The 15,878-nt window shown below is 37.9% G+C and overlaps 1 protein-coding gene across 6 annotated transcripts in view; it reads right to left on the bottom strand.

Annotated features, from left to right (window-relative positions):
* EMSY (EMSY transcriptional repressor, BRCA2 interacting) overlaps positions 1-15,878 on the bottom strand; it is a 90,395-nt gene that overhangs the window by 26,203 nt on the left and 48,314 nt on the right. For all 6 annotated transcript variants that reach the window (XM_056115907.1, XM_056115908.1, XM_056115909.1 and 3 more), the window contains 3 exons: positions 13,446-13,616; positions 4,061-4,197; positions 6-179 (listed from right to left, as the gene is read on the bottom strand). In XM_056115907.1, the coding sequence (XP_055971882.1) occupies positions 6-179; positions 4,061-4,197; positions 13,446-13,616 (482 nt within the window). The remainder of the gene's footprint in view (positions 1-5; positions 180-4,060; positions 4,198-13,445; positions 13,617-15,878) is intronic.

Genomic DNA, 15,878 nt, shown 5'->3' with positions numbered 1-15,878 from the left:
CATACCTGTGTTTTACCTTGCTGGCCATAAACAATTTTTGTTGGGATGATCTTCGCTGCTGGCTGAACTGTGGAGCCTATTCCTTTTGGTTGGGTTACAATCATTTTGGTGATGGGTCTTGTAGCAGTGATGATCGCTGGCTTTGCTCCAGTTGGCACTGTTTGTATAGTCTTTTCTCCCTAAATTGAAGTCAGTGACTATTGAAGGAATTTATATGCACATACATGATAAAATCACTGTCACCGTCTTCCCGTTGTTCATCGATTTGCTCGAGCGGGCCCAGTAACATTGTGAGACTTGTTACTGTGTTTGGCCTATCAAATACGTCATGGGGAGCTTGCCAGGCTTTGACGTGCGGGCTGAATATTCTCGGTAGTTTGCCGGGCTCTCCGAGATGGGCGGAGGAATCGAAGGCGGAGGAATCAAATTCTGGTCGGCTGGGTTGGCTGCATGCAAGACAAATGCCCTACCCGTTGTGCTATCACTCTAGCACATGATAAAATAAACTACTTATTGACTAAAAACTAATAAAGGTTTTACCAGGATGAGAGGAAGAGTAGACTATCAAGTAGGATGAAAGGAAGAGTACACTATCAAGTAGATTTGCCTTGTTGCAATGATCATGTCATGACAAAATTTCTGTCCAAAATGCATTTGCTAATGAGCAAATTAAAAAAATTACTACCTGTAATACTTATATTGTCCCATCATGAAATACCTATACCAAAAGAAAAAAATTCTAGAATATATGTTAAAACAGGGCTACATGTTTGCCCTCCTACATTTTTTCAATTTCAATAATGACCATTTATGTAATTAAAAAATTACCTTGCTAATATAGTTACCAATAGTTAACAAATATAAGGCAAATTTCCTATGTTTTCAAAATATGAAATTCTAAGAATATACGGCAGAACATCCATGTGATAAAGTATAAACAGAGATGAAATCAATGTAGTTATTTTTTCTGGGTTACATGATAATTACAAAAATATTTATGGGGCTGGAGCAGTAGTCTACAGCAGGTAGGGTATACTACCTTGCATGCAGCTGATCCAGCACCCCCAAGAGTATTTCCTGAGTCCAGAGCCAGGAGAAGCCCCTGAGCAATGTGACCCAGAAAACAAAACAAAACAAAAAAAGAAAGAAAACATTTATGGCATTTACCATGTTTTATTATACATACATTACTAATATCACTCTGGCTATTAACTAGATAACTTAAACCCATTAATTTTTCACCTTTTTCATCTGCTTTATTTCTATGTACTGTTTTCTGGTCATTTGTATAGTTAATACTTGAATTGAAATGAAATTCAAATACAGTGGATTTTATATACCAACATTTTATAAATTAAAATCCAGGGTTAGGGGCCGGAGTGATAGCACAGCAGGTAGTGCGTTTGCCTTGCATGCGGCCGACCTGGGTTCAATCTCCAGCATCCCATATGGTCCCCCAAGCACCACCAGGAATAATTCCTAAGTGCAGAGCCAGGAATAACCCCCGAGCATCGCTGGGTGTGACCCAAAAAGAAAAAAAATCCAGGGTTAGAGAGAGTACAGATGGCAAGGCACATGCCTTAGAGCCAACTCTGGTTCAATCCCTGGCACTCAACATAGTCCCCTGAATCCCACCAAGAGTAATCCCTGGGCACAGAGCCAGGAGTAAGCCCTAAGCACAGCTGAGTGTGGCCCCAAACAAAAACAAACAAAAATTTCACAAAACTACAAAGAATCCAAAATTTTTCATTCTATCAATTTTCTTTAGTAGTACCATTATCGAGGCATGTGGACATCTAAATGTAATAACCAATAAAAACAAAACGCCTTGATGAGTTGACAAAAGAGGTAAATTCACCTTGAATTTAGAGCTAAGTATAACTACAAAAACCACATGGTCAACTCTCTGCTCTAATTATCTAAGGAAAACATGAAGCACCTGCTAATTGTATGGCAGCTTATTTAATACACACACTTTCAAAGCAGCATCTCTGATAAAAGATTTAATTTGTTCAAAAAAGAGCTGCTTCAGTTGCAAGTTGGCAAGCTATCAAATACCTCAAAAAGCCAAGCTGAGTTACTATTCAATGTTGAATAGTATAATGAACTAGTCATAGCTGATCAAAACCAATCAGCAGGCAACTTTTATAAAAATGTTGTCTGATGGGGGCTGGAGAGATAGTACAGGGGTTAAGGTACTTACTTGCCTTGCATCCGGCTGGCTGGTTTGATCACCATGTATAGTGCCCAGAAGTGACCCCTGAACTTAAGAGCTCTGAGCACTGGCCAGGCATGCGATGTTCCCCCTAACCCCCAAGAAAAAGTTCTGATGAGATGCCACAGTGATAGTACACAGTGGGAGGACACATGCCTTGCATACAACTAATCTGGGTTTGATCCTGACATTACATGCGATTCCCTGAGCACTATCAGGAATGATCTCTGAGCACAAAGCCAGGAGTAACCCCTAAGCACAGATCGGTGTGGTCTTCTGATGAGTTTAATATGAGGGTATACACAGGGGCACAGGAGTACAGGTGCATGTTCACATGTGATGAAGAGGATGATCTTATACGCTGTCATGCTGCTTGTTTTATTATCAGTTCCTGTGTCAAGGTATTACTATTTAAAAAAATCAAGCAGATTCACATGTGACTCTTGGATTTATGTGAATAGAATATCACATATCAAATTCTATGAAATTACAAACAAGACTATTTAGGATTCTAAAAATCTAAATTCTAATCATTGCTTCATTTCTGGTTTACCATGAAAACTCAGACTTAAGAACAACCTGTTATCCTATGAGATTAGCACTGCACTGTCCTCCCGCTGTTCATCGATTTGCTCGAACAAGCCCAGTAACGTCTCCATCGTGAGGCTTGTTGTTACTGTGTTTGGCATATCGAATACGTCACGGGTAGCTTGCCAGGCTTTGCTGTGCGGGCGCGCTACTCTCAGTAGTTTGTCGGGCTCTCCGAGAGGGGCGGAGGAATCGAACTCGGGTCGGCCACATGGGCCACATGCAAGGCAAATGCCCCTACCCGCAACAAATAGGGCTGTATTGATAGTACAGCAGGTAGAGCGTTTGCCTTGCACATGGCCAACCTGCATTTGATCCTCAGTATCCTATATGGTTCCCTGAGCAATGCCAGGACTAATTCCTGAGTACAGAGCCAGAATTAACCCTTGGGCATCGCCAGGTGTGACCCAAAAAGCAAAATAATATATAAAATATTTTTAAAAATTTAAAAAAAAATAAAACAAACCTCTAATACTGACTCCTACTAACAATGTAAAAACTGTCATGCCAGTTCTGATAAGTAATATAAAGCCATTCCATCTTACAGTTAAGCAATGCAGACTTTACAAAAAAAAAATTTAGCACAAAGTATAATAATTAGGGGGAAAATACACTGAGTAATTTCAGTGTGGCAGGGATTGTTCTAACCACTTTCAAAATAGCTACCAGTTACTGAACAAACTCACCAGGAAAGCTCTACATCCCTATGTACAATGAAGAAATCAAGGATGAAAGGATGAATAAATTAGCCAAAGGAAAACTATGACACTTAAGAGTCAAACTCTAAGTCTGTATAACTCCAAATCTCTTAAGAACTGCCTTCAGAACCATAAATATTTACTGATTTCTTTTCATGAGCTGAAAGCAAAAATTGAAAAAAATGAAAGTAACAAATTACTCAATTGATTTAATCTTAATCAAAAGCGTTTCTCTTTTTCCAGACTAGGCCAAATACTAGACTAATATCTATTGGCCATCAGCAGGAATCAGTGTTCTCTTAACAAAGGAAGAATACTTCAGCTGAATCAAACGGATCAACTGAAAATCGGTGAAAAGCAAGTTGGTACAAGCAACATACTTAAGAACTTTGAAAAATGGCATCAGTTGGTGTTTTTAACAATAACTACATCATAGTAGTTGTAAATCAAGTCATTTTAGACACTGTGGGATTCTGAAGTCCTTAGGCAAATATATGTATAAGCTAGTATTTAAAGTCCTCAATGGATGTCTAAATCTGTGGTTCAAGCTCTTACTTACCCCAGCATTCAGCAAAGTTGTGACAACGTTTTTGCCAGGAAGGCCCTGAATGGTGGTTCCTTTCCCTGTAGTCTTCTGCACAACAATCACATTGGGCTTGGAAGTCATTGGGATTGTAGTGATTTTAGTAGTTGTTCCTTAGAGAAGAGGAAAGAAAAGAAGGCCTGAGTTAAGGACTAGTGATACTTAGTCATTTCTATTTATATTGTACATGATTATGTAGTCAATGTCCTTCCTAGGTGGCATTTCATGAAGAAAGATAATGAGGATGAAAATAAAAGCATAGAATTTTAAATTATCCTAGGAGCTAATAATAAAAAAATTGTTTTTATAGCAGCCATCTTTTTGGAATCTGAGGGCCTTCACATCAAACTCACTATTAAGGGCCAGAGAAATAGTAGAGTTGGCAAGGCACTTCCCTTACACATGGCCAACCTAGGTTCTATTCTCAGAACCATATTTTTCCCTGAGCACAATCAGGTATGATCCCTGAGCACAGACCCAGAAGACAGACCTGAACACAGCCTGGAGAGGCTCAAAATACCAAAACCAAGCAAAAACAATTAAGCATTTACATTTGGGTCTGGAGAAGCAATGAAGGCATTTGTCTTGCATGTTGCCAACCTTGATTTGATCCTTGGCATGGCATATGGTCCTCCCAAGCACCACCAGGAGTGACCTTGAGCACTGAGCCAGGAGTAAGAAGCCCTCAGCACTGCCGGGTGTGGCCCAAAAAATCAAAACCAAAACAATAACAACAAAAAACCCACTATAGATTTCCCCATCAATTTCTTCTCTGACTAGTAACCTGAAAGAAGTCAGAATTTTTTTAATCCATAACAAGCATTTTTCCTAAACCCAGAACTGTAATACTGTGATTAGAGCAATAAGAAACTCTACAGAAAATTAAATAAATAAAATCAGATTATATACGCACTCTAAATCGTCTCAGGATGGGTCTCTGACATATAACTTATCTATGAGAAACCTTTCATTTTTAACTATGAAGATCAACTAAGGAAATTTACAACTGCTGATCCAAATAATATTATCTTGTCTTCTCCCTTATATCCTTCCACAATCTATTCTCTTTTACCTACCAAATCTATTTATGTATCAAATGTCTCCTATATATTCTAAACCATTCCAGCTTGGAAATTCTGGTGTAACTATTTGACTCAAACCATGTCTTCAGTCCTCATTTCCCAGAACCATATTTTTCCCCTGTGATGGTGGATAGCTGCGATAGCTCTTCCGTTTAAGTACGCCAATGAACTCAATTTGTCACCAACATGTCTTCTTTCAAAATGTTAATGTCATTAGACAGATTCCTTTTGGCTTCCCACATTATCTGCCAATTTCAAGCACCTCTAACATGCAAGTAGCTCTGACGGTCCCTATCAAAACAAACAAGCTTAAAAAACTGATTTAAGGGGGGGGGGAGGTAGAGCAATAATATAGTCGAGAGGGTGTTTGTCTTGCTTATGGTCAACCTGGGTTCAATCCCAGGTATCCCATATGGTTCCCTGAGTACCACCAGAATTTATTCCTGAGTGCAGAGCCAGGAGTACCCCCGAGTATCACTGGTGTGGCCTCTTTCCTTTAGAGAGGAATGTCAATTTATGAGACAAGTCTATTATTTTTACAAAATGAGGGTGTGTGTGTATGTGTCCATTAAAATATAAAAGGGCTGAAGCAGGGCTGGAGCGACAGCATAGAGGGGAGAATGTTTGCCTTGCGTGTAGCCGACCCGGGTTCAATCCCCAGCATCCCCTATGGTCCCGAGCACTACCAGGAGTAATTCCTGAGTACAGAGCTGGGAGTAACCCCTGAGCATCGCTAGGTGTGACTCAAAAAGCAAAAATAAATAAACTTATTAAATAAATAGATAAATGGGCTGAAGCAACAGTAGAGCAGGTAGGGAGTTTGCCTTGCACAGAGGTGACCCAGCACCACAAATGATCCCCAGAGTTCACTAGGAGTAACCCCTTACTGTAGATTCAGGAGTAAGCGTAGTGGAGTGATGGGTGTTGGAATACTGTATGACTGAAACCCGATCATGAACAGCTTTTTAACTTTGTATCTCATGGTGATTCAAAAATAATAATAATGAAATTTTTTAATGTAAATTTAAAAAAGTAAAAAGAAAAATCAGTGTCTGAAAAGAAATAAATGGCACACTAGCAATCATGAAAAACAATGTAAGACTCCTGGGAGTCCCTGAGGAGCAGGAAAGATGAAAAACTATTAGCCAATGAAAATACTGACTGATAAGAATTTCCAGAGTTCAGGAGCGCATGTACTCAGATTCAAGAGGTCCAAAGAAACTGGGGACACTCGTGGAGGGAAAGAGAACACTGGTGTTGAAACACTGTATGCCTGAAACCCAATCATAAAAAAACTCGTAATTCATAGTGACTAAATTGGGGGGTGGGTAGAACAAGAGACCCAAGAGGTCCAGTCCATAATAAGTCCAAACATAAAAATTTCAAGACAAAACCTAATCAGAAGGACAAAAGCCGAAACAAGACAGAATATTACAAGCAGCAAGATGGGAGAAGGAGCCCACAAACAAAGAAAATCCCTAAGAGTCATAGTTTCATGAATGAAACTCTGCAGGTCAAATGAGAATGGTGGGATGTAGTGAAAAAGCTGAGTGAAATGAACACCTCCCCAAGAATACTTTTTACTTAGGGGCTGGAGCAAGACAGTACAGCACATAGGGTGCTTGCAAGAATCATTAAAGGAGCTTCTTTTAAAAGCAAGATGAAATTCACAATCATGCATAACTTCTACAAAATAACGACAATAAACTCCTGCATTTCAGTAACCTCATTCATTGTCAATGTACTGAATTCACCAATCAAGAGTGGCAGAATGGATCAGAAAACTGAACTCAACTTTTTCTGCTGTCTACAAGACACACCTGAACATACAAGGTAAACAAAGTCAAAGGCCAGAAAACAATCTTACTGCCAAACAATTCCCTTTAAAAAGCTATGGTGGCTATAGTTAGACAACACTGTCCACTGTCCTCCCGTTGTTCATCGATTTGCTCGAGCGGGCCCGGCAACATCTCCATTTTGAGACTTGTTGTTACTGTGTTTGGCATATTGAATATATACTCTCGGTAGCTTGCCGGGCTTCAATTTTAAGAAGCCACAAACAACAGGGATGATCATTTCTAAATGATCAAGAAGTCAATACATTATGAATCCGCATTCCTAAATATATATGCTCCTAGAGAGGGTCCACTTAATAAAACCATTATTAAGGAGGATATTGGCTTTAATACAAAAGCAGTAGGAGACTTTAATAATCTGCTATCACCACTGAAGTAAGAAATGGGCCTAGCGTGCGCGCACACACACACTCAGCCCTTTGCCCCACCACCCCCCCCCCGGAAAAGCTGAGCACCCATTCTTCAATGCACATGGAACATTCTTTAAGACACCATATAATGGGTCACAAAACATCTTCATAAAATCAACAAGAAAGAAACTGTATCAACTATCCTCTCAGATCACGATACCTTGAAAATAGAAATTAGTCATGAACAGATATGAGGGAGAAACTCAAAACTTGGAAATTAAACAGGTCATTACTGAACAATCAGAGGGTCAATGAGGAAATCAAAAGATTCCTAGAAATAAATGAGAATGAAGATGTAAGTCAACAGAACATATGGAAACAGCAGAAGTGGTATTAAAAGGGAAGTTCATAGCAATGGAAGCATTCATTAGGAAGCAAGAAAAGGCCCATAAACAACCTAACATTAAATGGCTGAAGCAGCTGGGAAAAGACCCAGCAAAGGGAGCCTAAAGCAAGTAGAAGGATGGAAATTATTAAACTTCGAGCAGAAATTAAAAACTGGACACTAGAAAACAAGTCAAAAGATCAATGAAACCAAAAGATTTTTTTTGTTTTGGTTTTAAAAAATAAACAAAATTCAGAAATCATTAACAAGGCTCACAAATAAAGAGAGGAAAACTCTAATAAACCAAATCAGAAATTAAAGGGGACACATGAGAAAAGATGCCAAAAGACCATCAATGAATACTATAAAAATCTTTATGCCATGCTGTCAAACTGGAGAACCTAGAAGAAATGGATAGTTTTGGACTCTTAATATAGTCTTCCAAGAAAGAATCAAGAGGAAAAAGAGCACCTGAAGAGGCCAATTATTACTGCCAAGGAAAGTGAAACAGTAATCAAAAGTCTCCCCAAAAATAAAGTCCTATGTCCAGATGGGTTTAATAGTGAGTTCTTCTAAATCTTTTAAAGACCTGCTTCCTATCCTTTTTAAGACTCTTTCACAAAGTTGAAGAATAGGAATCTTCCTAGTTTCTGTGAGGCAAACATTATCCTAATACCAAAGGCAGATAGAGACATCAGCAAAATAGAAAACTAAAGTCTATATCCCTGATGAAGATAGATGCAAAGATTCAACAAAAAATCAACAAACCAAATTCAACAGTACATCAAAAAGATCAGATATCATCATCTCAGGGATGCAAGCATAGTTTAATATGCTTAAGTCAATCAACATAATACACCTTATCAAGAAAAAATAAAAATCGTAAGATCATATAAAGCAGAGAAAACACTTGACAAGATCTAACACCCATTCATGATTAAAAATCCTCAATAAAATGGGGGTTGAAGGAACTTTCCTCAACATAGTTAAAACCATTTACCACAAACTTACAGCAACACCATACTTAATGATGAAACACAAAAAGCCTTTCTTCTAAGACCAGACACAAGACCAGGTTGCCCACTCTCACCACTACTATTCGGCAATGTACTAAAAGTCTTTGCCATAGCACTTAGGCAAGACAGAGATGACAAGAGCATCCAGATTAGAAAAGTCAAAATATGACTATTTGCAGATAATATGATACTATAATTAGAGAACCCTAAAGGCTCTACAAAACAAAAAAACAAAAAACTCAGAAACAATAAACTGACAGAGTGGCAGGCTTTAAAAATCAATACACAAAATTCATGGCATTTCTATATGTAAACATTCACAATTATGCCTCAGAAAATCAGGTACCTGAGAATCACCTCAACAACAACAAAGAAGACACAAACCTTTAAACCACTACTAAAAGAAGATACAAAGAAATGGAGGAGCATCCCCTGTTCACGGACTGGAATGAATAATAGAGTCTAAATGACAATCCTGTCCTAATAGATTCAATGCAGTCTCCCCACTCCAACAAAACAAAACCGTGACATCTTTCAAAGACATAGATCAAATGTTGCTGAAATTCATATGGATTGATAAAAACCCCAGAATAGGCAAAGCAACCTTAGGGAAAAAGAAGAAAAGCTTCTCTTTCCCCAATTTTAAACTGCACTATAAAGCTTTAATAATCAAAATGGTGTGTTACTGGAATAAGGACAGACTCTCAGACCAGTGGAATAGAACTTAGAGCCCTGAAATAGATCCTTATGTATACGAACAGCTAATTTTTGGCAAAGGAGCAAAGATTATGAAGTGGAGAAAATAAAGTCTCAACATGATGTTGAAATAATTGGTCAGTCTCATATAAAAAAATGAATTCAGACCCCTTTCTTACACCATGCACAAAATCCATTTAAAACAGATTAAGGACCTCAAGACCATACCTGATTTCAGAAATCACATCAAGTAAAAAAACACTTCACGACACTGAAGCAAGAGGTATCTTCAGTGATTCAATACCACTGCCCATGCAAACTGAAGCAAAGATAAACATATGTGACAATATCAAACTAAAAAGTTTATGCACTGCAAAAATGAGGATGAGAATAAAAACACACCATACTGAAAGAGAATATCTGCCTACCACTCATCTGATAAAGGATTAATATCCAAGATGTATAAAGCACTGAAAGAAATTGACAAGAAAAAACCAACCAGACCTATATAAAAAAAAAACAGGGCAAATGAGCAGAAACTTCTGCAAAGAACATACACAGATGGCCAAAGAGCACATGAAAAAATGTTATGCTTCACTTATCATCAGAGATATATAACTCAAAACAAGAATGAGATATCACCTCACACCAATGAGATTGGGATACATCACAAGCAGTGAATAAAAACAAGAATAAAAACAAGCAGTGTTAATGAAGATGTGGAGAAAAAGGACCCTTCACTCAATGCTGGCGGGAATGTCAATTGGTCCAACCTTTTGGGAAAACTATATCAACACTCTCCAAAAACTATGAATTGAGCTTCCATATGAACCAGAAATTCTACTTTTTGGCATCTACTTTTATATACACAATAGTATGTGGCTAAAAGAAAAGATGAAATTTTGGATTTGCTATGTGGATGGATCTGAAGAGTATCGTGTTGACTGAAATTAGGAGAGGGACAGATAAAGAATGCTCTCTCTCTCTCTCTCCTGTGTGAGGTATAAGACACAATAAGGAAATAATAGTCAGAGGCAACAGAAACTGAAAACGCATCTTCAGTAGGAAGCTTATTATAGTGGGGCAGCCTGGGGGGGTGGGGGGGCAGGGACTGAGTAGAGGGTGCACGGAATAGGACTGGGACAGTGATGGAGGGAAGTGGGTACTCTGGGGAAGTGTGTGGTGCTAAAGGATTTATGCATGAATTCCTACCATTTCTATCAATCATGGTGCAGAAAATAAAAGTCTACCTTTAAAGGATTCAATCTGTGTACACACACATACACTCAAGAGGACAAGAGACATAGTATAAGGGGTCAGACGCTTGCCCTTGCATACAGCCAAGTGGAATTTGACTCCCCCCCCCCCAAGTCTGACAGCAGTTACTCTTGAGCAAAAGCCAGAAATGGCCCCTAAGCACTTAAATTTTGACATATTTCTCTGTATGGGGAAAAAAGACAGGTTTTTAACCACAACACCCAGAAAGAGAGAGAGAAAGCGAGAAAGAGGGAATGCCCTGCCACAGAGGCGGAATAGGGTGGAGGGAACGGGGTGGTGGTGGTGGGAGGGACGCTGGTACCATTGTTGCTGGGAAATGGGCACTGGTGGAAGTATGGGTACTTGATCATTGTATGACTGAAACGCAAGCACGGAAGTTTGTAAGCCTGTAACTGTACCTCAGGGTGATTCACTAATAAAAAAATTAATTAATTAAAAAAGATAGGTTTTTAATATTCTTTTATGTTTCAAATTTCCCACATGGAGGGGAAAGTAACATTTTTTTTTTTTTAAAAAGCAAGTGTTTATATTCTTAGAGCTAGCTATTGACATGTTTGCTTGTTTTTTTAATTTCCTATATTTTGGGGGGGTACGATTGTAGTTAGTGTAGTTGGGGTGGGGGGAGTTCTAGAATCCTTTGTGGACAAAGGCAAACAAAAAAATGCCTAATGCATCCTCCTGGGCTTCCTAGTTTACTATGAATAGACAATGAGAGTGGAAAATTACTAATCTACTAACCAATGATACCAGTGGAATAACAAAAACTCTTGAGGAGAACTGTCTTGGGCAGAGAACACTATCTCCGGGCTGGGCAGGGTGAGCTGCCTCCCAGGATAGGGTCTACAGTGCTTGCCTTGCACAAAACCAACCCAGAGTTGATTCCCGACACTGCATAAAGACCCCCAAGTACCATCAGGATTGAACTGTAAGCAGAGCTGGGAATAAGTCCTGAGCACAAACAAAACAACAATAATTTTTTTTTAAGTGGAAGAATACTGATGTGCAACATAAAAATCAGTTCAGAGCAATAAAGGTTCTTTAGAATGTGTCAAACGAGAAACAGGTAGAGGCAAAAAAAGTTCCCTAAAACAAATACTGTTGGGTTACATTGCATTAAGTTACCCTGCTGCTCTGTAAATCCTTTTCAGGTACATTCACAGACTAGAAATCGTAACTCACCATCAGCTGTTTTGCATTTAAATACAAACCTACATATGGCATATATTTTCAATCAGCAATAACATCGCCTCATATAAACCTCATGGGCTGCAATATTGCAACTGTGCACAGCTTATATTTTAACCATCTCTTTGCATCTAGCAAAGTGTTCTTATTTATATTGATTATTCTAACATGATATGAAGCGCAAAATCATACAGAAGGCCTAAAAACAAAGGCACCATGACTTCTGAGTATTAATCTGTTATTGGCATTATGAATGCATATATAAGTAAAAAAAAAACTATCATTGAAAAATATTATCACTTTTTTAAAATTGTTTAGGTGCTCTACACTATTTAAAGATAGCCTAGTAATAGGTTATAGTTTGAGTTTTAAATGTGTTACTTGAAATAACCCTCTTAATAGCTGAAGTATGATGATTCCATTCCTCCTCAGTTTGGCAAACGTTGAATTTTCTCATTTACACTTATAAGTACTGCCAAAATTAACAGTTTTAAATATAGGGTTTTATGCCAACACCATGCCCTGCTTTGCTTTTTTTTTTTTTAATTCCGAGTTATCAGCAACATCACATTACTGCCAGGAACTTCAATCATGGATTTGAAATGTTTGAAGAACTCACCTGGGGCATACAAAGTATGGCTAGACTACAAAAATCATACACAATTAAAAGTCCGGAGAGCTTGCTAAATCAGATATTATTTACATCATTTTAATTAAAAAATAATATCAATGAAAATGAATGCCAAGTTAACAACTTCATGAGCCACAATCCAAATACTGTAGGAATTAATAAACCAATAAAAACTGGTAAGGTTTCAAAATTCCACCAAGAGTTAATGATCTTGCTAAGTTACTTTTAAAGATTAACAAATAATGGTCAAAAGTAAATAAAAATATTTACTGCTTGTTTCTCTGTTTGTTTGGAGGCCCTGGCTCTGCACTCAGGGATCATCAATCCTGGCAGGGTTAGAGGACAATATGAGATGCCAGAGATGGAACCTGGATGGGCCACATGAGAGGCAACTGCCCTACCCACTGTACTACCACTCCAAGCCCCAAATATTTAACTTATGTTTCAGTAAGCTAAAGTGACATCAGTAATTAAAACTGCGAGATGGGGTACTCAAATCTATTTAAACGAATACATTTTACTTTTCCCAGCTTGTGTGGTACTGGATGGACAGGTCCTCACCTACTGAATTTAAATTCCCTAAAACCTCATCTGTCTGTGACAAACTAGAAATGGGGATGATACCAACTAAGAGTTCCAACGTCAGAATGGATTAACAAGAATGGGTTAACAAGAGAATGCTTTGTAAATTAAACCGTCCATGCAAAACTGAGGTACAATTTTTCCATTTTGATTAAAAATGGGCCAGAGAAATGAAGTCCTAGATTCTTACTGAAGAACAGTATTTTTACTATAAGAACAGCATTTTCACTGAACAGCATTTTTAAACCACAGAAGAGCCCAGGGCTGTGGAAGAACTGTGACTATTCCCAATATACCTACCAGAAACTATATTACTGCTAATTATCTTGCCCCCCAAGGTAGCTAATGACTTGGGCACTACGGTAATGATGCTCCCACTGGTCGTTTTCACATAGGTTGCAGCTCCAGGGGTTGCAGCCATTCGGCCTATGGATGGGCTCACGGTGGGCCGTGTATACGTTGCCTGTGTGCCTATAAAAGAGAAAAGCCAAAAGAAACATTATCATTAACTTATGGAAGAGCGACAATTTATATTTTACACTTGAATGTAATCTGCCTTGCTGTAACTTAAAAATGGAATTTCAAGGTGTTACAACATTAACAGTTTATAGCTAGTTTTCAATGCCCATAGCAAGAAGTATAGCCAAGTCAATCTGAATTAAATTTAACATAAAATTTTGTGATGTGTTGCATCAAATTATTATTGCAAAAAAAAGTATAAATAATTTTGTATAAATAATTTTACTACCCTTCTTCAACTTAGTTTTAAGAATTTAATCATCTTTCCTGGCCAGAGCTTTTTAGGTTTAAGTTGTAGATTTTAAGGTCTCTACATCTGTTTTATGGTGTCTCAGTGTAAAATTCAATGTTGATACTTGGTAAATACAGCCATATTGTTTGCCTATTTATAAGCTTTTACTTTTCTATACCTCTGATACTCCTCAAATATATCTGTCTTTTTTTCAAGAGTTATTCTATCATTTCACTAGAGATGAAAGTTGAAACTGTCATGAGCTGCCAGGAACATATTTTTTTAGCCAAAAAAGTTGATTATATACATGTTCACTCAACTTTACATGACCTTTAGAACATTTTTTCTTCAAGTCTCTCTAAATATTTCACATTCTTCTATAATACTGTTATGTCTTTTCTTCCCCCCAAAAATAGGAATTAAAAACCAGATGAGGTTGTTATAGTCTCATACAAGTGTGTTTAATTCAAATACTATACAAAAGAATTATTAAGTTTTGGAAAAAGCGGACTTAAACAACACTTTGTCCAAGTGGAAAAAAAAATTTTCATGATAATCCAGTTGAGGTCACAGTTGTAACTACTTTGAATAAGCCCCTCCCTCAAAATCCTTTTAGAAGTTATTTACCTTTATAAAGGTGAATAACATTTATATGTGCATGACTGTAAAAAATATAGCACTAGCTTTGTATCAAATGAAAAAAGTTTGAGGAGGAGAAATATGATAGATTTAATATATGAGCAACACATTTTATTATATTGTGGAGGGGTTTGGGCCACACCCAGCAATGTTCAGGGCTTACTTCTGGTTCTGTGCTCAGAATCACTCCTGACTGAGGGGGTTTGAACCAGGGTCAGTCATATATAGACTCTAACAGTCTAACAGCCCAGAAATAACGACTTTCAAGATACGTATTTTGCCTAAAGACAAAGTAATAAGGTGCTTGCTAGTACCTACAGATGATGAGAACATAATTATTGTTTAATGGCTACAGTTTTGGATGGGAAAGATGAAAAAGTTCTGAAGTCAGATCGTGTCAATGGTTTCAAAACAATGTGAATGTAGTTAATGCCATAAGCTATATTCTTGAAAAATAGTGAGCATTCATATTGTGCACTGCAGCACTGTCTTCCCATTGTTCACCAATTTGCTTGAGTGGGCACCAGTAACGTCTCCATTGTAAGATTTGTTTTGTTACTGTTTTTGGCATATCGAATACGCCATGGGGAGTTTGCTAGGCTCTGCTGTGCAGGAGGGATACTCTCGGTAGCTCGCTGGGCTCTCCAAGAAGGACGGAGGAATCAAACCTGGGTCGGCCGTGTGCAAGGCAAGTGCCCTATCCGCTGTACTATCACTCCAGTCCTATATTATGCATACCAGGAAAATAAAACGAATTTAGAGTTAAACAGATCTGTGTTCAAATCCCAATTCTGATTCTCGATTGTGTGACGTTCGATAAGTTGCTTAACACACTGATACTGATACGTACCATGGGTGGCTCAGACCCGAATGTAGTTTGATTAACATAAACTGAAACACAATTATCAATATGCTAATCGTTTGTCACTGAAAACAGAAATATTAAAACCCACATGAAAATAAGTCGAATGTGTGCATAAAGAAAAGTTTTACATTTAAAATAATGGCAAGGCCAGAGAGAGTGCAGCAGGTAGGGTGCTCTCTTTGCATACAGCTAACCTGGGTTCAATCCCCAGCACTAACCAAACAGTTCCCCAAGCACTGCGAAGTAACCTCAGAGCCAGGAGTAAGTCACACTGCCAGGTAAGGCTCCAGAAAACAAAAAACATTAAAGTTAGTATCATCATAAAATAGTGGCAATGGTTAATTATGTTACTAGCTATTAGGCATTCCGCTGGGACTGTACATTCTGAATTTTACTTAGTACAGAAATATTAAAGTCTAAGTATAATAATTACAATTAAATAGAGGAAAAGATTCTGAGACATATTAACTAATTCAAA

Source organism: Sorex fumeus, unplaced genomic scaffold (assembly GCF_029834395.1).
Source record: "Sorex fumeus unplaced genomic scaffold, SorFum_2.1 ptg000030l, whole genome shotgun sequence".
NCBI classification, from domain to species: Eukaryota; Metazoa; Chordata; class Mammalia; order Eulipotyphla; family Soricidae; genus Sorex; species Sorex fumeus.
The sequence above is the reverse complement of the archived record's forward strand: the minus strand, read 5'-3'. Positions and strand labels throughout refer to the sequence as shown.